The sequence below is a fragment of the Rhea americana genome, unplaced genomic scaffold (assembly GCF_003343005.1).
Source record: "Rhea americana isolate MKP2758 unplaced genomic scaffold, rheAme1 scaffold_13, whole genome shotgun sequence".
Lineage (NCBI taxonomy): Eukaryota > Metazoa > Chordata > Aves > Rheiformes > Rheidae > Rhea > Rhea americana.
This window is the reverse complement of record NW_028185372.1, coordinates 3,804,573-3,825,785: the sequence shown is the minus strand read 5'-3', so window position 1 is coordinate 3,825,785 and position 21,213 is coordinate 3,804,573. Positions and strand designations below refer to the sequence as shown.

The following is a 21,213-nucleotide window of genomic DNA, read 5'->3' as shown; positions in this document are numbered from 1 at the left end:
GGGCGCGGGCACGGGGGGCGGCGGGTGGAGCGGTTGGGCGGGCGCGGGGGGCGGCGGGTGCCCCCCGTTCCCTCCCGGCTCTGTCAGCTGTGTCGGCCCTCGAGGCCCCGGTGGGGAGAGCCGTGCTTTCGCCCTGTACCGAGGGAGAAATAAGCACGGGAAAGCGATTTGACTAACTAGCAGCAGGGCTGGCACCCGGGCACGGAAAAACTTGGTGCTAAATCCGGTTGACTGGTGGTGTCAGCCTTTCTTCAGCTCAAATACTGTGATATGCATATCGAAAATATCCTTTCACAGTTGACTTAAGGTAGACTCAAGTTGCGTTTTTAAAATAAGGTAGAATTGTTATGGTTAACATAGCGGGTTGCTTATGATTATAGTTGATACAAAACCAGCTCATCCTGTTTTATTTAACGTGCTAGCTGCTCTTTAACGTGGCATGCTTTTTCAAGGTAGATGTTCCCGTTGTATGTTCTTTCTGCGAGCTYTCCCAAGTGCAGGCATGTTCCGAAGAAAATACTGATGCTTTGGCAATCTGTTACTGTGTTGCCAGTTTTTTTTTCTTCAGCTTAAATCCTTCCTACCAGAAGCAGGATCAGAATATTGGTATCTCTTGGGATAATTGATCGAGGAGAGGGTGAAGAGATTGGATTTCCCTCTTCTGTGAACTGTAGAAATTGTGACAGTGATATTATGAAGCAGTAATAGTAGAAACAAATTCTTCCTGGTAGTCCTTTTTTTAGTAAGGAGCTTGTAACATGCTATAGAAGATGGACACCAAGAATGCCTAGGAAAGCAGCAGCAAGTATTTTGAGAGTAAAGCCTTTTTAAGCTAGTCTTGAAAGAGGATGGCTCAAAAGTTTTACTACTGCAGTTGGGAGCAGTGACCCCAGAGGCAGCTGAAGCACTATTTCCTGCCTTGAGAAATCCTCTCCTCCTCAAGTACAGAGGAAATGAGGCAAGGGACCTTCAGAGATGGACATCAGATTGTCTCATCCCTCCTTGAGTGACTGCATGGTTTAGGGAATAAGAGTTGTAYTTTTTTCCCCCCTTGCACAGCGCACTGCACAAAGCTAAGGTTGGCACACTCATAAATGTTCTGTTTTTGCTTTAAAGTTCTGAGAACCCTCTTGTGGTACTGCATTACTGCTCTTGCTCTTAACTGTATTGGCAAAATTGTCTGAAGTTGAAACACTGAAAGATGGTCATTTGGTGGAGCTGCTGTTAGTACTACAACATATTAATGAAAGTTGCTCCTGTTTATCTTTCATCAGATACAATTAGCTTGAAGGCTAATAATCTACTTTATTGAAACAATTAAAGAATTAAAAAAACACAGCCTGAGTAGGATTGCCAGTGTTATTGATGCTTTTTTTTTCTATAATACTTTTTCATCTGTGTCTTAGTTTGTTGAAGCTGAGTGCTTTTTAAGCTACTTCATAACTGTTGATCACATAAAAAGTGTGCATATACATGTACAAAAATATATTTTTTGGGAAGGGGGAATGAATAAGCAGGAGGATTACCTTGTAGTGAAAAATATAACGTCATTCTGCATAGTGAATACCTTTCCTGAGTGTTTTGGGAATTTACTAGGAAACTGGAAGCAAACATCTGTGTTCGTGGATTAACACTCAGTTGCCATGTATGAACTGTTTATCTTGTCCCTAGATGTACTGTGTTGCTGGTTTTATCTTTCTGTTTCTGTACCTCACAAAGGACATTATTTTGTATGTGATGAACTAGTTTTCTTCCTGAGTACAATTGATTTATTTAAAAGTATATCTATGCTCATTCTCCCGTAATCCTCAGCTGGTGGCTCTGATCTGGTTTCATCACTTGACCATAAAAAGAAAAAAAAATGGTGAATTTGTTCAGCTAGAGTTCTTCTTGACCTAATGTGTGACCTATGGGTCAGGCTTACAGCTTCTTGAAAGTGGATGCTTAAACAGCAGTGGCAACCCCCAAAAGGTGGGCTGGAGAGCCAGTGCTTTGYGTAAGAATTGTTAAAGGTGTTTCCCAGGCAAGGAAGCCATCAGGTGAATTCACTGGGCCACTTGACTCTTTCACCCTTGCAGATACCTGTTACTGACCTGCAGGTCAGCAACAGTTTAACTGTACATATGACTGTACTAACCTGAATCAACCACTGTGTTAATATGTTTGATCATGCCCGTATAGGCGTTTGTGGAGAAGAAAGTTGTTTCTTAGCAGTACCCAGGCAGAAATGAAATACGTCAGAAATAAAACTATAGGACAAAAGAACTTAATCTAAATCAATTATGTGAAGCACTTTCTTATTTAAACTTTAACAGGGTTTAGTGTTAAAGCACTTATCCCTATTTTAGCTTTCTATTCCATTTTTTTGATCCGTAATTTCTTCTTTAAAAAAAATTGCTCGTTTCCTGCTGAAACCAAATGCAGAGCTTCCCCCCCCCCCCGATATTTGAAATAGTTAACTTTTGTAAAGGGAAGATTAGTTAGATTTGTAGTGATTTGTACAGCGCAAACGAAGATGCTGTGTAAGTTTATAAATGTATGGTAATATTTGTTCCAGATTCCAGAACTAGGTTAAAAATGCTGATCTGTACAGAGTGCAAACCTGTTGCAAATAGTCCTTGCTGATCAAGGCAGTGATAAGATACCAGAGAAGGGACAATGAAGGTCAATTTACTGTGTAATGTAGTTCAGCAATATGCTTTTGCACAGTATTAACTCTTATATCTATCTGTATATGTAAAAGACTTGCTTAGCTCACTTTTCAGGAGAGGGTGTGCTGAATTTAGGCTTTTAATATGTGAAAATAAGTAGACAGCCTGTGACATGCTATCACTAGTCTTTAGTCTCAATTGACTATTCTCTACTGAGCCTAAAACTGGGTTTTTGGCCTTTACCAGAAACATTTGATTATGCAGAACATATGCTTGTTCAGCTTTTTTTCTACAGGCTTCATGACTGCTATCAAAATTTCATAAGAACTATAAAAATCATATTTGGGCAGAATAGCTTCATAATTTAATTTCCAATTGAAGACATGCAGAACTGAATCCATAGAGATTGCTGCTTCTGTGCTTAAACAGTTAAAGCAAGCTGTTACTTCTTTGAGACTGTCACTGACTGGCTTTTTGAAATCTTGGTGCTATGCATAGCAATAGCAAAGCCTGAAGACAGTTGGTATTACCAAGATTAAATAGCAAGTATGTAACAGGAACTTTTGTTGCAGAGTTTTTTTTTTTTTTTTAAGATTGAGAGCTGGTTGAGGGTTAGGATGAGTAATTTAAATATTTGGATTGCTTTTTTTTTAATGTGCGAGTCTTCTCCTTTCTGGGCAAAACTTATGTCAAGACATAGTATGGAGTAGCTCTCGGAAAGATAGCACTCCCTTCTTAGTTTTCTATGGACKCCACATGGTGTTATCATCTGAAGTCTTCCAGTGCAGCTTCTATGCTGAAACAAAAAACAGCCAGCAGTCTGTTACTGCTGTTTTGGTGATACTAGATACCTTTAACTGCTTCATCTTACAAGAAGTTCTTGTGCCCYGTGGAATTAAGACTTAACTTAAAACCATGGCAGTCTTTCAGTGTTTATTCTCCTTGGAATTAACAAATTAGTTCTAATGTCATAGAACACAAACAATAATCAAGTTGCAAAGCCATTCTAACASCAGAGAAAGGAAATACATCAAATCTTATAAATGACTCTGATATTTTTTTTCTGAGTTCTAAATTCTGGTTTCCACTTAAGATAGCCTGACAAATCAAAAATGAAGCAGTAATTGGCTGATAAATGAATTTTTGTAACAGTGAATAGAAAAATACAAATACATATATGCTAAACTGTAAAACTGCTTATTTAGATATGGTCCTTGAAGTACCAAATTAAATACCCTTTTATATTTAACCAAAATAAAATGCAAGTTCATATGCCTAAATGATTTTTGGTTAGTTTCTGAGAAGCTGTTTCTTATTCATTGAAGTTAATTACTGTCAAATTTAACTTGTCTTTTGATTACTTTTGAAGTACTTCTGGCTTACCTCAGCTCATATGCAAAGACATTCATATAAGATAGTTGCTCTTCTAGTGTTTTTCTGTTAACAAATTATGAGTCTCTAGATTTTGAACACCTATGATATAACTTAGGTGGGTTTTTCTTAAACCTCAATTGTACTTGAATTCAAGAGAACAAAARGGTCATAATAAAATGATGTTTTACTTGCAATTATGCAATTACTGCATGCCCCTGCAGCATGAATATGCTTGTCTGGAGTTCTAGTTATTGTGGCCCTTTTTAGGTATTAGCTTCTCTGATTCAGGATGTAGTCTTTGACTTGCAGTCAGAGCCTTTCTCTGTCCTGAGATTCTTTTTTTTTCTTTTTTTTTTAAAAAAAAAAAGAAAAACGTACTCACCACAACTGCATGTTCAGGGTTTTGAGTTGCCCACTACTTAGTCTAAATTGCAGCAGGGAATAATCTAATTGCATTATTTTTCACAGTAGCCATCTCTTTATCAGAAAAATAATCACTCTGTTACTGGTTTTGGTACCTACTGTTCTTGCTTCTATGACAAGAGCAAGAATTTCTTCTCAGTTATTATTTATTTATTTATTTTAGATCAAAGTAGAGGAAAAGTCACAGCAGTGTCTTGTGTTGGAGATTAGCTKTGTAGATTGATAGGCTTTTGCTAGTTTCATCAAGTATCAGTTGAATGCAGAATGATTTTTGTGGATCATTGCAGTAAAATTATTAACCTAGTAAAGAACTATGCCTGCCTTCTGCTTTCAGAAGAGATAGGCTGGCATTTAGTCAAAGTCATTTGCCATCTAATATGTGGGCGTAATTCTTGATTTTGTTTTCAGGGTTTGTACTTGCCTTGCTGTTCTCACTAATGCAGAATTACATGTTTTCTGCTTTTCTGTGCTCTGTTTCTTGAAAGCAAGATTATAAGTACCCTGAGATATGATAGCTTCACTATAAAAAGTATCAATATAATGCAAAATACTTGGACTCTGCAGATCAATGCATTATTCCTTTGGAATTACTTTAGAATTATTTATCCCAACTTCCAAAAGATAGATATACTTTAAATCTTGAAGCTTGGTGTTTGGTCAGCTTTTCAGGTRATGGGAGGCAGCCAGGTGAGCAAGTACTGTAGTTTTAGAAAACTAAAAATTAAAGGCTGAGCTGCAATTTTTTGCAAGATACCTGTACAAGTGAAAAAGGACTTTGTAAAGTAGACATGGTCTTCAGTAACGTGTCTGATGGCCTCCAGAAGGTTGTGATGGTTTCCCTCCACTAATATCTAATACGAAGAAATTGCATGGGAAGAAGAGTTCAGCAAGGGAAAGAGGTAAACTACCAAAGTCCACTCAACTGGACAAGGATGAACCGGGTAGATGTCCCTTGAATCTGGCCTACCTTTAGAAGGCAGGAAGCAAGATGGCTGCTTAAATTTTGAAAGGGTTATAGATAGTAGTAGTGTTAAGCACTGTATGCAGAAATTAATCTAGGTGGCAGATTTTCCCTAGTCAGTGGAAGTGATGCTGTTTGTCTCTGTGGCTTGTTCATGATSTGTTGTTGGGGCTGAGGAGAATGTTCTTAGCAGCTTGATCATGGCTAGTTCCTATAGCAGCTGCAAAATTAACCAAGTCAAGGGTAGCAGAACCAAATAGCCTCTTAGGTGTAAAACATGTTCTAGACAGTTATGCTAGTTCTAGCTCGTCCTTTACAGGAGAGTTTCCGTTAATTTTAAGTTGGGAAAGAAATTAAGGTATGTGAGAGGTTGCATATTTGCATTGTTTAGCATAACTGCTACYGGATTCTACTTATTTCCTGCATTTCTCATAGCTTTTGCTATGTATTTTACATAATAAAAGGGCTTTAGTGTGATGTTCTTGTTTAATGTACAGAATGTGCAGCACTTACATAGGGTCAGAATGCTCCAAGTGCAGATAAATAATTATTTTTCCAAACAAGCTGTGATCAGATACTCTTAGCAGCAATTCAGAGCAATTGCTGAAATGTCCTTCTTGGGGAAAGATAGTCAATGATTTAGTAAGAGCAAAGCTTGTAGTCATTGAATATTAAGAGCTACAGGCTCCAAAAAGAGTGTGCCAGAGTTAGTTAGCAAGGGAACCAAAAGCTTGGAATAACTTATAGAGGACAAGAAAACTAACTAGCAAGGATGGCAATATTTTAAGATAGAGAACACCGAAATAGTGTAAAAMATGCAGTAATCCTGCAAGTCTTGGTGGGAGTTGAATTCAAGGTTTGTCCCTAAATTTTCAGTTTAACTATAAAACTGAGGGAGGAATTTGGGGTAAAGTAGAGGAAGTGACACATGATTCCAGTTTAGCCCAAAATAATGAAGATATGTGAGATTTAACACTTTCATTGTGATATTTCTCRAGTATAATTAAAACGATTCAATAAATGTTCTTATGAAGCAGCTGAAAACCGTGACTAAATGTTTCCTTGTTCCTTGCAGTTGGCAAACATGAGTTAACTGGGCACAAAGTTGCAGTGAAGATCCTGAATCGACAGAAGATTCGCAGCCTTGATGTTGTAGGAAAAATCCGCAGGGAGATTCAGAACCTCAAACTCTTCAGACATCCTCATATAATTAAACTGTAAGTTTGTTTACTATAATCAAATCTACTTAAGCTGTAATCTCTTTTGCTCTTGCTGATTTGAAACATATGAAAACATTTAGAGGGCAATAATATTAGGAGTATCTAATTAGGAAAGTAGCCAGCTTCTAAGTGTGCAACTTTTCTGTGTGTCCTTTATGATATATTTTCATAAAACCGATCTGCACAAGGCAGAGCTTCTGATTCTTTGGGTAGATATACAAAAGGTAGTGGCATGACAGACATCTGGTCATACCTAGCTCTGTACTTAGCCACTGTATTGGTATTCTTTGGTTATTTAATCCGAGTGTTTTTTCCTCCAGTTTAGGAGCTGAGTTAAGAGCAGGATTGCAAAGAGCATTTTTATAGGAAGCATTTTCCCCTCAAATCTTTTTTAGTTATGTGCTGGTTATGTTTTTTCATAACTTTGAAAACTAAGGATGTGTGGTTTTGTTAAACGTGATCAGAAACTTCAGAATTCATTTAAAATAACTGCTACTATGTATCCAAATAAATGTTTTATATACATTGTCTAACAGATGTAAACAAGTACAATAGTTAATCAATGGAGTAAAGTAATTATTTTAATAAGCCTGTAATAGGCAAGTAATAAATAAGTAAATAACATTTTAAGGCTCTCTAAGATTTTTCTTTCTATCCTATACTTAAAAAATTGAAGCATCTGAGTTTTGACCTTCAATAGAATGTATTGTTTTCCGGTACAAAAATACTTGTTGTGTTCCATTTTTGTGCTGTACAGTTAAAGTTTGACAACCTTATTTTTATTGTAGGTAGATGCAAAACTTTTGTTTTATTTCACAGCCTCCTTTTCCATAAATAGAAAAAATGAACTGACTATAATAGTATAGAGAAGCATGACTGAGTCGTCTGAGAGCAGGAAAAATTGAGATACATAATGGCTTGTTCTTTTCAGTGATACTGAGAGGCTTACTGCCTGATGGTGTTCACTGTTTCACTATTCCAAGGATGAAAATCATTGTAAAGATAAAATTGTAAAGATAAGGTAGATAGCTGCTCATTAATTTCATGACTATAGGATAAGCCATTAAGAGTCATACTGTTGGAAATGAAATCGCATTGTGACTTTTGAGGTTAAAAGGATTAAAATATTATTTCCCCAGTAGTAGGTCTTAGTCATTGCTTCAGAATATAGTTGACTTCAGTACATAAGATAATACATTTTCCTTGATCTTGCCCTAATTTCAACCAAGCTATTTGGGAGAAAATCATTAAAGATGAGGTATGTTGGACTAAGCTGTCAGGTAAAACTAGCTTTGGAGATGTCATGTTGATGAAGGCCTCAGTATAGTACTTAAGACATTGAATGTTGCACTGGTTTAATATTAAGCCGTTGAAATATGTATGCATACACATGTACAGGCATGCATAAATCTGGATAGTCTAAGTGCAGATCAAGAATAACATGTCAGGGCAAGATGAAGCATGTTTACTTTCTCCCTTGTTTTGGAATCAACCTTTTGGAGAATGCTGCAGTTTTGTAGCATGTGTGTGAAGTTGCTTGCTTCTTACAGACAAGATMTTTGCGTCCTTAAATGTTTTGAAGTATTTTATTTTCATCCAATTACTACCTTCTATCTTGAGTATCTGAATTTTGATTGAAATCTAATCAGTATGCTTTCTTTTTGTACCAATAAAAATTCATCATTAGATTAATTCTTCATTAGAGCAGCTGCTTTAAGAGGAAAATATCATGTGCCTTCTCAGTGAGGATATATAGAAAACATATCAAAATCACTGAATTGGGGAGTTTAGCCATAAAGTAGTTATTTCATAACTTTGCTGCTTTYTTCAAGCCTTACTGAAATATAATGAAAAAACATAACCATACTGTTAATACTTGTAAAAATACTAATAGTGAACTTGATGCATAGTAGTTAGCTTTTTACAAGATGACTCATCRTGAATATTTTTACTCTAGTCTTGAACACTATTTTTACTCATGGCAAGACAGTTTTATTGCCTGATTAGAAGRAAGGATGTATAGCTCTTAGATACTGGCAAAGTTCCTTCCTTACTGCTCTGATAAGCTGTGTGTGAGGTAGCACTGTAAATAGTTTTGTAGAACTCAGATGAGGTAGTAATAATAGAGTTGCTCTAAAAGTATGGAGACTGGTCATCCTAGTAGGAAGTATAAATTACTTACTGGTTTTTACGAAGATACCAGATAGTGAAAGGAGGTGAAAATAGCTTCTGAAAAACATTGGTATTACAGTAAATGTGAATTGGTGGGTGATGTATTTAAAAGTATAGTTTTATTTGTCTTTTCACCTAACATATTGGTTTTAACTAACTTTAGCTAGATTCTTATACTGACTGTGCTGGACTAACAGATACATTCCTTTATCAGGTACCAGGTCATCAGTACGCCAACTGACATTTTTATGGTGATGGAGTATGTATCAGGTGGAGAGCTGTTTGATTATATCTGTAAAAATGGAAGGGTAAGAAGTAGTCCAATGCTACAAATCAGTGGCTTGCATTCTGTAATAATTTTGTAACATTTTTTAAGTGATTTTTTTTTTTTTTAAATAATGCTGATAGTAGTTAAGGATACTTTGCGACTATGTTTTGTTCTGAAGCTAAAACAGTTGCATGGTCACAAATACTAGGGAAGTGTTGTGTTTAATTTCTTGTCATAGCTTTCTTTCCATTGAAAAAAATGATACTAATCAGCTGAACTCAAATTACTGTGTAAGAAATAGATGAAGATGTATTTAGTATAACTGACTATCAGGAAGCTAGTATTCTGTCCTTATTAGCTGCTCTACTAGCAGAGAGTTTCTGTGAATGCTCTAAAGTCRCTTTTGACAAACCATCTAGAGAGCTCAGTCTAACAACTAATTAAAGTATCCTGTTGAATCTTGACATGGATTAGGACATGCTCATAGGAAGTGCTTTGACCATCTCTGCTGTTTGGGGATACCTGCTAATAGAAGCATTAAAAAAAAAAAAAAGACCGAAACTTTTACTGTTGTGCTGAGTGTTGGCAGCTTTTGTCAGCTTATGTTTTATACTCTGCTTAAATATCAAGGATTGACAATATCAAAGTTTGTCAATATTCTAGTTGGACAAAGTTGATGTTTGGATGCTAGTGTTTCTGGTTACTCATAATATAGCATCTGTCAAATCAATTTCAGAGCTATAAGGGAGAAATTACAGTATGAGTTAGTGGCTACTGTTTACTTTTAATAACTCTGAAGTTGTGGTATAAGAAATAATATAGGATTAAACTTCTGTTACAAAGACATGTGGTCATCTACTATCTAAAATATCAAAACTATAAATGATACTTTAATTTGTTGGTTGAAAAAAACAGTTTTTTTATTTCACAGAAATGGAAAAACATGTCATCTTTTAATGTCTCATTAAAGTTGTTTAAAACCTTTTTTCTATCTTAGCTTGATGAGAAGGAGAGTAGACGTCTGTTCCAGCAAATCCTTTCTGGTGTGGATTACTGTCACAGGCATATGGTAGTACATAGAGATCTAAAACCTGAAAATGTGCTGCTTGATGCACACATGAATGCCAAGATAGCTGACTTTGGTAAGCATTGTATTTTATAGCTGATAACTCTTCTGGTGTTATTCAGATGCTGTTAATTATAATAGGAATTTTTTAATAAAATGAGGATACTTGAATATTCTGATGGTTGGATGTAATATATGAACCTAAAGAGTATGAATGTAAAGCAGAATGCTGCTACTGCACATTTGTAGAATTTATTTTCCTCTCAAGCTGTCTTTTCAAGTCAGGTGTTTTCTGTGAGTGTTTGAAATTGTTAACTATCTAGCTTGGTCTTGCTTAACGTTTTTCTGAAATGCTGAAGAGAYTTAACTCCCTGCTATGCATTTGTTTCAAAACTGATTCTCTTATTGCCTGTTTTTGTAAAATGCAGATGCTGAGCTCTTGAAGTACAGTGCAAGGGCAGTTTATGTTTAAGAATCACATTGCTCTAGTAAAATACATGATTCTTTCTGTAGAACTGTTAAATTCACTTTAAAAACTCAGATTATTAAATATAATTGGGGTAAATCATGGAAGGTAAATAAGAACAGTTAATATTTACTTTTGTGTTCTTTTCTATATAGCAGCCTAATTAATCAGAAAGCTTAACTGTTTTTATTAGCTGTTTTAGATGCAGCTGCTGAAGATACTGGTAGTTAGTTCTTGGAAGTATCTTAAACAGAAAACCTGACCATATAAGTATAATGAGGTATCCATACTGCTATATAGGYGTAGTATTTCTCTTGTGGACATTGTAATACCTACCCATGTAAAGCACTTTGAGATCCCTGATGAAAGGTGTTTTGTGATATTAAGTACTTTTATTTTAAAGATGATGTTCAAGTATATGGGGATTGGGAATCATACTGGTTCTCTCCTGTGTAGAAAATGCTTTGGGTGAAATGGTTTGGTGAACAGATAAAKTACACTAACTTATAAACTATCTAGCTATAAATCAAATGTGAGCAAAGTTGTTGCATTCCATTAATTGCAACTAATTTATCAGAYGAACTTAATTGAAGTTATTTTATATTAGAGTATGACGACTCTTTGATCTGTGTTCTTTCATCTTTTACCTCTGTAGAAGGGTCTTAGACTGAGTTTTCTTTATCGTGCAACCGTCAGTGAGAAAACTGGGAAATATTTTCCACAGCTATGCTAGAAGTTGTAATTTTTTACTGACATTAGGGGGACCGTGTTGAGGGCTGATGAATGAAAATGGCTTAGTTCTAAAGCTTGCTTTAATCACTAACAGTTGCTAAAATCAATATGTAGGAAACTGCAGCTTCTTCCAGAATCAGTTGAGTAGCTTGTCTGGACTGTGAGGGGATATTCACTTTGTCACCTGCTTCAAAGCAAACTTATTTGCACTTCTCAGTTCCTTTAATTTGTATGTCCTCTTGCAGAATTTTAGGCGATTGTGTAGTAGCAGCTCCTTCTCTGGTATTTGGAAGTAAATGTAGCTTTTAAGGCACTCCGTTAATGATCAAAATCCTGTCTGTCTGTGCTSTTCTGTCTGCCTTAGAGCAACTTTGTTCTCTATCACACCTGTACAATCCAAATTGTACAGATCAGATCCAAATGTAGGATTATATGACATTCTCTTCTATAAATATTTCAGTAATGCCAAACAATTGTTTTTCCTCACTGAGGTAATTTAGTTAAATTTCTAACTCAAAGTGCTAGTGACTTGTTCTAGGTGGTTTATGCAGTGTGAAATCATTTTACTCTCTGAATTTTTAGTAGTTACTCTTGTACACTTTCAGGTCTATCAAATATGATGTCAGATGGAGAATTTTTAAGAACAAGCTGTGGTTCCCCTAACTATGCTGCACCAGAAGTAATTTCAGGAAGGTAGGTTTTTTTTATGTTGGATACATGTGTGCTTGTACTTCAGTCATTTTGCTGCTTAATGCTGAATGCTMCCCAACTAGTGTAATTGACAAGCTTGCTGCTGAGAGAGTGGGATGAACTCTTGGTTGCCTTGGTAACTTTTGGTGATTAATATTTAAGCCTTCTGTGAACAAGCTTTGGATAGCTCCTCCAAAGTGGAGTTGATATCTGATGCCTGAAATCCAGTGTGTACAGTATGCTTGAGTCAGTTTTAAAAACTCCTATAGTTCAGATCTTCAAAATCTTTTTTTCTCTGTGCAGATAGAATTACAGRCAAGATCTGTTGTGAAACTGAGTAGCAGTGAAATATCTGCTGCAGAATGGRTATTCTGCCTGAATGTTCCATTTTTTTTCTTTCTTTGTACTCTGTGATTTTCAAATCTGTTACTTTCAGTCCCCATAATAGCCTCCCTTGCTGACTGGAGGCCAAAAATCAGATTTATTTAGGCAATAGGATAGAAAATATGTCAAAGTTTGCTATATTGACTTGCCTTAAACTTAAACCTTCCAGTTTGGGAGGATGGGGGACTTCATTATTATTGTTTGAGTATAATCTGTGCAACGCATAACACTGTCAGCTTTCCTAGTAGTAGAGGCAACTTTCCTTCAGTTTACCAGTTTTTTTAAGTTATATTTAGGGTTGTACACAGAGAAACTGCATTTTTTGCCTTAGCTCTTATTACATATTTGAAGGGGAAGGACAGTGGAACTTAAGGGAGACGTAGGATAGGATGGAAATGAGATGTTGTTTGYAGATTTAGTTGCCCCAAGCTCACATGCCTCTAACTACTATAATGTAAGCAAGTGGGGAAAAAAAATCTATTTAAATGTTTTAAATACAAATCAGTAATAATCCTTTCTTTCCCAGATTATATGCGGGTCCAGAAGTAGACATCTGGAGCAGTGGGGTTATTCTTTATGCTTTGTTATGTGGAACACTTCCATTTGATGATGATCATGTGCCAACACTATTTAAGAAGATATGTGATGGTATCTTTTATACTCCTCAGTACCTGAATCCATCTGTAATTAGTCTTCTGAAACACATGCTACAGGTGGATCCAATGAAGAGAGCAACAATCAGAGACATTAGGTAAAAGGCTGACTGATGTTGATCAGATACTGAAGTGATAATCCCAATGCAAATATGCAGAATGCAGAAATTGTTCCTACAACTTGACCTTCTTTCATTTGAGATGAAAATTTCAGCTTCTTGACTTCTGGCTTTAGTTTGAGTGTTCTGAGCTCCAGTGGCCAGTGTAGTTTCCACTGGAGGTCAGTTATTTTCTGACTTCAAAACCCTGATGTGAATCTGAGTATGCATAACAATTACTGCATAAAATACTGATACAGTGAATACACTCTAGGGGGAGGGCATAGCTATTTGAATGGTATAGCATAAGAATTTCAGTTGAATTTGTCTCAAAACTAAGGTAGTGGTTGTGTGTGTGTGTGTATGTATGTATATAATATTTAAATGTAAAAAGCTAGTTTAGTTCTACATTAGARTGTTTTAGGCCCTCAGGTAGTTTTAACACTTCTAGGAAAGTGTATGTTTTTTCCCCTTTCTGTCTCCTGGCAAATGTCTAATAAGATCTTGTGATGAGGTGAAGGAAGATAATGGCTTTCCCTAAAGCAGAAATTACCAGATGCTTTAACGTGCAGCTGGTTTTGTCTGTACTGCATGGAAGGGCCTTTATAGTTTAGGCTGAACTAGAGTGTGATAATTTAAGTGTTACTGACACCTATGACTTTCTGTAAAAACTAAAAATATATTCTTTGCRAAGATAGTCTCCTTTTCAAGGGAATCTAGTTCTAAAAATGCTTACTCTAAATACATACATAAACTGTTTTTTAAATCCAGGGAACAYGAATGGTTTAAGCAGGACCTTCCCAAATACCTGTTTCCTGAAGACCCATCATATAGCTCAACCATGATTGATGACGAAGCCTTAAAAGAAGTGTGTGAAAAGTTTGAATGCACGGAAGATGAAGTGTTAAGTTGTCTATACACACGAAATCATCAGGACCCTTTAGCAGTTGCTTATCACCTAATTATAGATAATAGAAGAATAATGAATGAGGCCAAAGACTTCTACTTGGCTACAAGCCCACCAGATTCTTTCCTTGATGATCACCATCTGTCTCGCCCTCATCCTGAAAGAGTGCCATTCTTAGTAGCTGAAGCACCACGTCCTCGCCATACTCTTGATGAACTGAATCCACAGAAATCAAAGCACCAAGGTGTAAGAAGAGCTAAGTGGCATTTAGGAATAAGGAGCCAGAGTCGACCAAATGATATCATGGCTGAAGTTTGTCGAGCAATTAAACAGCTGGATTATGAATGGAAGGTAAGGGAATAAAGGACCCTTAAAACAGACAACAATAGACTTTTCTGTTATGTAGGTAGTCTAGATGTTTGAAAAACTATATTCTCTGATGCTCCTGTACTGGAAAATCTGGTGTACCTATGCTTATTCTGACTTTGCTTTTGATTGCTATGTAAGAATGGTTTGGGGAGGGGGGGGAAGTTTATGCTTGTAGGGAATTCTTGCTGATGTGTCTGATACTTCTGCTGGAGCTGTGGGTTTTTTCTTCTCAATATAGTAATATTCCAACCAAAAAAGCTTCAGACAGATAAGCCTAAAATCACCTGTTTGTAACCAGAGAGTTGAAATGAGGGGAAAAAACACGTGCAGTGTTTTTCTGGAGGAGTTTTAGTAGGAATTAACTCAAATCTCTTCTGTCCTAGGTTGTAAATCCATACTATTTGCGTGTTCGAAGGAAGAATCCAGTGACAAGTGCATATTCTAAAATGAGTCTACAGTTGTATCAGGTGGACAGTAGGACATACTTACTGGACTTCCGTAGCATTGATGGTATGTGAACGCTTATAACATACTGGAGCTGTAATGGAAAAYGCTCTAAATGTAAACAGGTCTTAATTTATTTGGGAAGAAGTGAAATAAGTGCTGYCTTATATCAGTTTAAGCTGATCTGAATCCAAGTTGGTGTTTTTCTTCCTTCTCTCCTTGTCCATTGTTCCTGAGACCACATGGTTAGCTGGTAATCCYCTAACAGCTTTTTAGCTATATTGACTTCTGAATATCTTCGTTTCATGTCTACACTAGCACTAACACCACTAGTGCAAAAGGGGACAGGATTGAGAGGGGCTAGATTTAGATGAACCTAAACTTTTTTTGGGGTCTCACCTCTGAATTTAAACGTGGATTTAGATCTGAGGTGAGCATGTGAATATTCCCCCAGTGAAGATAAAATTGAAGTCAATTTTTATGYGTAGATGTCAAGTTGTATGTTGTGTATCCAGTGCTGTAGTAGGTGAAACTTGCCCTTTGCGATTGTCCACTAGCAGTGRTTGAACTCTTGAAAGCAAGTGGCTTAACCTGTAGAATAAGCTTTGATTTCTTCTATAGGCTGAGACAGTGGTACATCCAATAACTGTGAACTGGGTGCCTTCATGAAAACAAATGGAGGAGGTAATATAGGCTGTCCGTAACAATCATTTGAGGGGATAATAGAAGGAAAGCAAAACTACATACTGCTAATAGYATGCCTAGAGAAACCTGTGTCGAGGGAAGAGAGTTTACTGGAGTGTGACTGGATTGCAGTATGTGACAGCTAAGACTTATAGCTTAACCTGAGCTGACTTGGCACTGCTGTTCTTACCTTACCCCTTTTGATAGTATGGGTGCTTGMTTAGATCCTGTGGTACTTGATATGGAGGCTAATCACTTTCCTGAATGGGCCTACTTGCAGTATGGGSTGAATTCCAGCCCTGTTAGAGAGGAGATGAATGCTTAAGAGACATGCAGCTGGGGAAAGGCAGCCTGCTGCAGACRTGGCTTCAAGTCTTAGAGAAATGCAACCTAAGAATGTGGATTTGGCATCTGACTGCCAAGTGAAGCAGATTTGAAATTCTTTTCCTTTGCTACAGCTAACTGTTCTCCATTCCTCTTACCTAATTGTAGTTTGAAGCACCTCTGAATGGTGTGAAAGGGCAGTCCCTCCTGTGTTCACTAGTTTCTCTTGGAAATACCATTTTTGGTGCCAAGTATGTGTCAAACTAATGTTCAGTATTTAAAACAAGAATAGAAGTATTTCAGCGGAATGTTACTTCTAAAAGTAGAAGCATTTCTTCCTCTTACGGACAAAAGCTTAAGTCCCTGCAGCCTAAACACACAAGATACTAAGGAAGAATTTTCCAAAAGTGAAAGATAAATGGTAGAAAAAGTACCTGCGAATTTGCAAAATGTTCAAACTGTTACTTGACTTAATCATAAGTAGGGATAGCAGTAGAAGGTTAAGCTTAAAGATGAGTTAAGTGAACTATTGAAGCAGTTGAACAATTAGCCACTGAAATTAGTTCTTAAGTGTCAAGTAATGCTGGTCTAAATTAGATCAGATAGCSCTTGAACACAGTTCAAAGGAACTATGAGCATAACAATAGCTTGTGTAAGGGATATTTTATCCTAGTTAGGATATAGGGTAACTTAGGATAGTTCACACTTTAGTGCTGTTGAGTATGTACTGGATTTTATTGTAGCATCTTCATACATTTTGCAAAAGCTTCTCAAATACTTGTAATGAGTTTAAAAAAAAAAAAAGATTAGAAGTCTGAGGGGGAAGATGTTTCCTGTTCCTATGACTGATTTGATATTAATAACTAATTTAGTACCTTTTCCCCCCCCCCAGATGAAATTACTGAAGCAAAGTCTGGGACTGCAACTCCACAGAGATCAGGTTCTGTGAGCAACTATAGATCCTGTCAAAAGGATTCAGATGCTGATGCGCAAGGAAAATCTGCAGACACATCCCTTACCTCATCAGTGACCTCTTCACTTGACTCTTCTACAGCTGACTTAACTCCAAGACCAGGGAGTCATACAATAGAATTTTTTGAGATGTGTGCAAATCTTATTAAAATTCTTGCACAATAACTTCAAAGATGGGCTTATTTCTTTTACAGCAATAAGCATGCCTAAATCATAGTCAGATGCTTCCAGTTATAATCAAGTTAAATTAAGGCGCTGAAAAAAACTAGCCACAAAATGCGATTTGCACAGGGATTGAAATGATTATGGGCAGTTAGGTATACTATGTTGAAGCTGGAGTGCATTCTGATTGTCTGCTGTCCAGTAGTTTAATGCAGGTACAGGAAAATCACATGCCCTCTGGGCCATGTTCATAACATTTCGTATTGAGTGCACATTAGGCTTCATAGAACATTTAAATCACAAGGACTTTTTTTGCTGGTGATGCATACATCTGATGCACTGTAAGTAAATGTACACTTACTATTTCAGTGACTGAAGTGTCGTGTTAGTCRCCATCTTCAATTGTGCCTCAGTTGATCAGAACTATCAACTATTTCTTAACAGTAATGTGTTAAAAATACTGTTACTTCCCYCCTTTATATTTGACAGTGAGTGATCAAGATTAGTGTGCTATAATTKAATATCTTTAATAACTGATAGATTTGATCAAATACATATGCTGGCAAATCCAACCAGTTGAAATGTCTTATTGTATGTACATGCCCTGGAAGGCCTAAGGGTGATATTTCAGTGGGCTGTAAGCAGAACAGGTGAGACAGCAGTGGTGCTGAGAGGCTCATACAAAGAAGACTTGGCGCTCCATGAGTTGAAAAGAAATGTTGCTCTGTGGAGAGCTGTCAGCAAGTTCCTGATCTGTGTGGACTGACTAGTTCCCATCTTRTGGTGGTATCAGCCTAGCAGCTCCCCACTGCTACTGCAGGCTGAGCTGAGAATCTTGTTCTTCAGAGCTATGTGCATGTAGTAAATAGCACAGCCTAATAGCTGCCATGCTATTCAAGAATCTAAAATTGARTTTCTTAAATATATATTAATACTTCCTGATACAGCTGTTGATATCATTAGTTGACATAGCATATACTGTATAGAGTTCACTTTGCAGTTGAAACTACWCATATAGGTCAGGTTTTCTGAAACCACCTTTATAGCAAATTTTGCTATTAAWTTAAGAAACTAATAGCACAGCTGATCAGTTGAACACTTAAACTGATTATGGCAAGTAACTTGAGTGCTAATATTCAAAAAGCTTTCAGAAGTAGATAGCRATTGCTGATGASAAATGTTTCTGCAGTGTTTCAAAAAGAAAATTGATCCTTAAATATTAAAATCATAGCTAGTACTTGCACAAAAGCATTTAGAATTTCGTCTAAAATGAGATGTACTTATCCACAGTTCCTTTGTCATCTAGCACTAATGGATGTAAACATTAAAGTGTATGCCAGAAAACATCCTTAGTCTTGCATTCAAGAACTAGTGTTCTCTTCAGAATAAACTTGATGACCTGTTCAGTTTCAGAGACTGCTCTCACATTTACAAACTAGAAATGAAGGCATTAAAATACAGAGTGAATTCTAGACTCTTAAGGTAGATGGGGATTTTTGCCGATGACTTTGAGTTGGAGACTTCATCCATGACTAAGTGCTACCTACAGACTGTAAGAACAGTTTAACCTGGGACAGCTGGTTTCAGTCCAGAAGGTCATCTGTTAAGATAAWYMRYWKMWTCWGAWKMWRYKRWTTAAGCGCCAGGGAATGCTATAACTGCATTCTGAACTGGACAGTTGGGTGGTCTGTCTAGTACCTAGGTAAAAGTTTAACACTTCAGCCCCTTGTGCTCAAGTAGGGTTGCATATGGTCCGTGTAATGCAAGGTTATACTGCTGTATCTCAAGGTGGAAAGATTTCTTTTAATGGAGTTTTGGTTTTATACTGCTGTGACTGAGATGTTAGCATGAGGGACCAACTGCAAATTCTACTTTTAGCTCATTTTTTCTTTAGTCTTGTAAGAATTGGTTCTGATGTGCTGAATAAATCATTTTGATCCTTTTTGTTTCCCTTTATTTTGAAATTGTTAAATATTGCACTTATACAAATACAATGAACGCACAGATTTTTTTTTATTGCAGTAGTTCCTCATCTGGAATTGGTCTGGGATCACTGAAGCTGTCTTTTGTATATGTTAGACTAAATGCTTAAATGATATCTGCTCCTGAGTTGCAAATTTGTCATGTTGACCACAAATGCAAGGTGTCAAGGTACAAATAGTTTTTAATTTTTRTATACTTCTTTTGGCCCTCTTGTGCTTTAAGGCAACCATGGTTTTTGTTTATCTTGGTAGCTGGAGGTTGAAACAAGTTTCTGGCAGAAGTGTACTGTATGCAKAGTTTTAAATAAAGTAAATTTTATGGGTATGATGAATCAGTTTTGATGGCCAAAAGYTTTCTGATTGAACTGAGGTTTTTGTACTGGGTGGGGGAGGGAGAAAAGGGAATTGACAACCTATTTGAATCCAACACAATTGTCTGTTGCAACTTTCTTATGCTTTTTATGTGTTGGTGTTGAAACTGCTTTCTTCAGATGTTCCTACTGATCTTGCAAACTTTTTTAGGCATCATATTATAGTAGGCTGTGAAACAAATACTCATTAAGAAATCTGGCAGGGCTGTAAGGGGACAGTTTATGCAAATATGCAAATTGGTCAGGTACATTACTCCTTGTTTCCAACCTTACTCCAGTTGGAGTACTTTGAATTATCTTGCATTTGTATTGTAACTTTTCAAAAAACATGGGTACATCTGATTGTCCGTATGCAATATAAATCACTAGGTAAAGGATATATATATTGATCTTGGTGGTGCAATACTTAAACTTTCATGTATGTCTTGACATGAGTGTTTAATACGAACCTGGAAACTTTATTTTACCATTTGATTACCATTGTAAGATATGAAGTCCTGTTCTTTAACAAAGATGTGCCTACTTCCTATGTTGATTTCTTTTTTTGACGAAGCTGAATGCAAAAATGCTTGTTTATAACTGTATGACTTTTTAAATTTTGAAAACTTAAAACTTAAGTAAACATAAAATACTTAACCATCTTGTTTGGAGCTGTGTGTGTGCTGTCTTTTAGTACTTACATATGTCATACTTTAGCAACTCATATATTGATGTCACTTTTAAACATAATTTAATAGATAAAGGTTGGCTTAATAGAATAGCTAATACCATGACCACTAAAGAGGTATCATTTGAGTATCATGCAGAGTATGGGCCAAAGAATTTTCCCCTATGGATATTAGCTGCTGCCAACTTGTGCTAGTTTAGCAACTGAATGATTCTTCAGGGTTTGTCAATAAACCCTGCTACTGCGAAGATGATATTGGAGTTGAAAGTAACCCTTGARTATTCAGTGTAGAAATCCCCTATTGCTCTGCTGTGACTGCTAAGGTTCACCTTATATTTTTTTTTCCATGTTCCATCGTAATTAATGCTACTCTATAGCCTGTCTTTCTTTATCCCCCATGTATTCTTTTATTTTTGTAGTGTTTTCTGTTGGGAAGTAATTCCCCCTCGAGTGAGGTGACAGGTACAAGTGAAGCCCTCCGCACGCAGCTGCGCGCTGGGCCGCGCCATGGCGGCGGCGCACTGCAGCTCCCGGCATGCCGCGCGCCCCGGGACGGCCGCTCCCGCCGTGCACCGCGGCCGGCCCCGCCCCGCCCGCTGCGGCCCCCGGGGTTAAGGTGCCCCGGTGCCGCCGCCGGGCCCCGGCCCCTGCTGCGAAGGAAAGGAGACATCACCGCACATTCGACGTGAGCGCTAGGAAACGTCTGTCTTTATTGCGCACGCGGTCGTACTTATAAGCCGCGATCAAGCTGCAGCGTCTTTGCAGATCACGTGAGAACGTGGGATAGCATATTTGGCAAGAATCATTTTGACATTTCTTGGTTACATTAGATTAGTTGTTTATCAAATGCAGTGCACTTATCTGGTGCCAAGGAGTCCAGGGAGAGTACAATGGATGCTCGTTACAAGTATACAAAAAGTCCCTCAAAACAAATCCAAAGCCKCTTATCCTTCGGGAGAGCTCCATGTCCTGCTTCACATCCTGCTTCGGGTTTGCAAGAAGGTCGCCAGATGTTCCCATGCTTCTGTCCTCCCCTCACACCCGTCCTCGTACCACAATCCTTCCGTTTCACCTGAGACAAGCAGCCCCCAGCGGCCCCTGCGAGCGGCGGGAGCGAGCGGAAGGGGCCGTGCCCGTCCCGCGGCGGCGGCCCGTGCCCTCCGCTTCCGCTTC

At 37.4% G+C, this 21,213-nt stretch overlaps 1 protein-coding gene across 1 annotated transcript in view; it reads left to right on the top strand.

Moving 5' to 3' along the window:
* PRKAA1 (protein kinase AMP-activated catalytic subunit alpha 1) overlaps positions 1–18,632 on the top strand; it is an 18,973-nt gene extending 341 nt beyond the window's left edge. The window contains exons 2-9 of the mRNA XM_085326372.1: positions 6,485–6,626; positions 9,016–9,109; positions 10,067–10,211; positions 11,939–12,026; positions 12,934–13,158; positions 13,930–14,416; positions 14,818–14,944; positions 16,779–18,632. Of these exons, the coding sequence (XP_085182498.1) occupies positions 6,485–6,626; positions 9,016–9,109; positions 10,067–10,211; positions 11,939–12,026; positions 12,934–13,158; positions 13,930–14,416; positions 14,818–14,944; positions 16,779–17,023 (1,553 nt within the window). The 3' untranslated portion in view covers positions 17,024–18,632. The remainder of the gene's footprint in view (positions 1–6,484; positions 6,627–9,015; positions 9,110–10,066; positions 10,212–11,938; positions 12,027–12,933; positions 13,159–13,929; positions 14,417–14,817; positions 14,945–16,778) is intronic.
* The last annotated feature ends 2,581 nt before the right edge of the window (positions 18,633–21,213 follow it).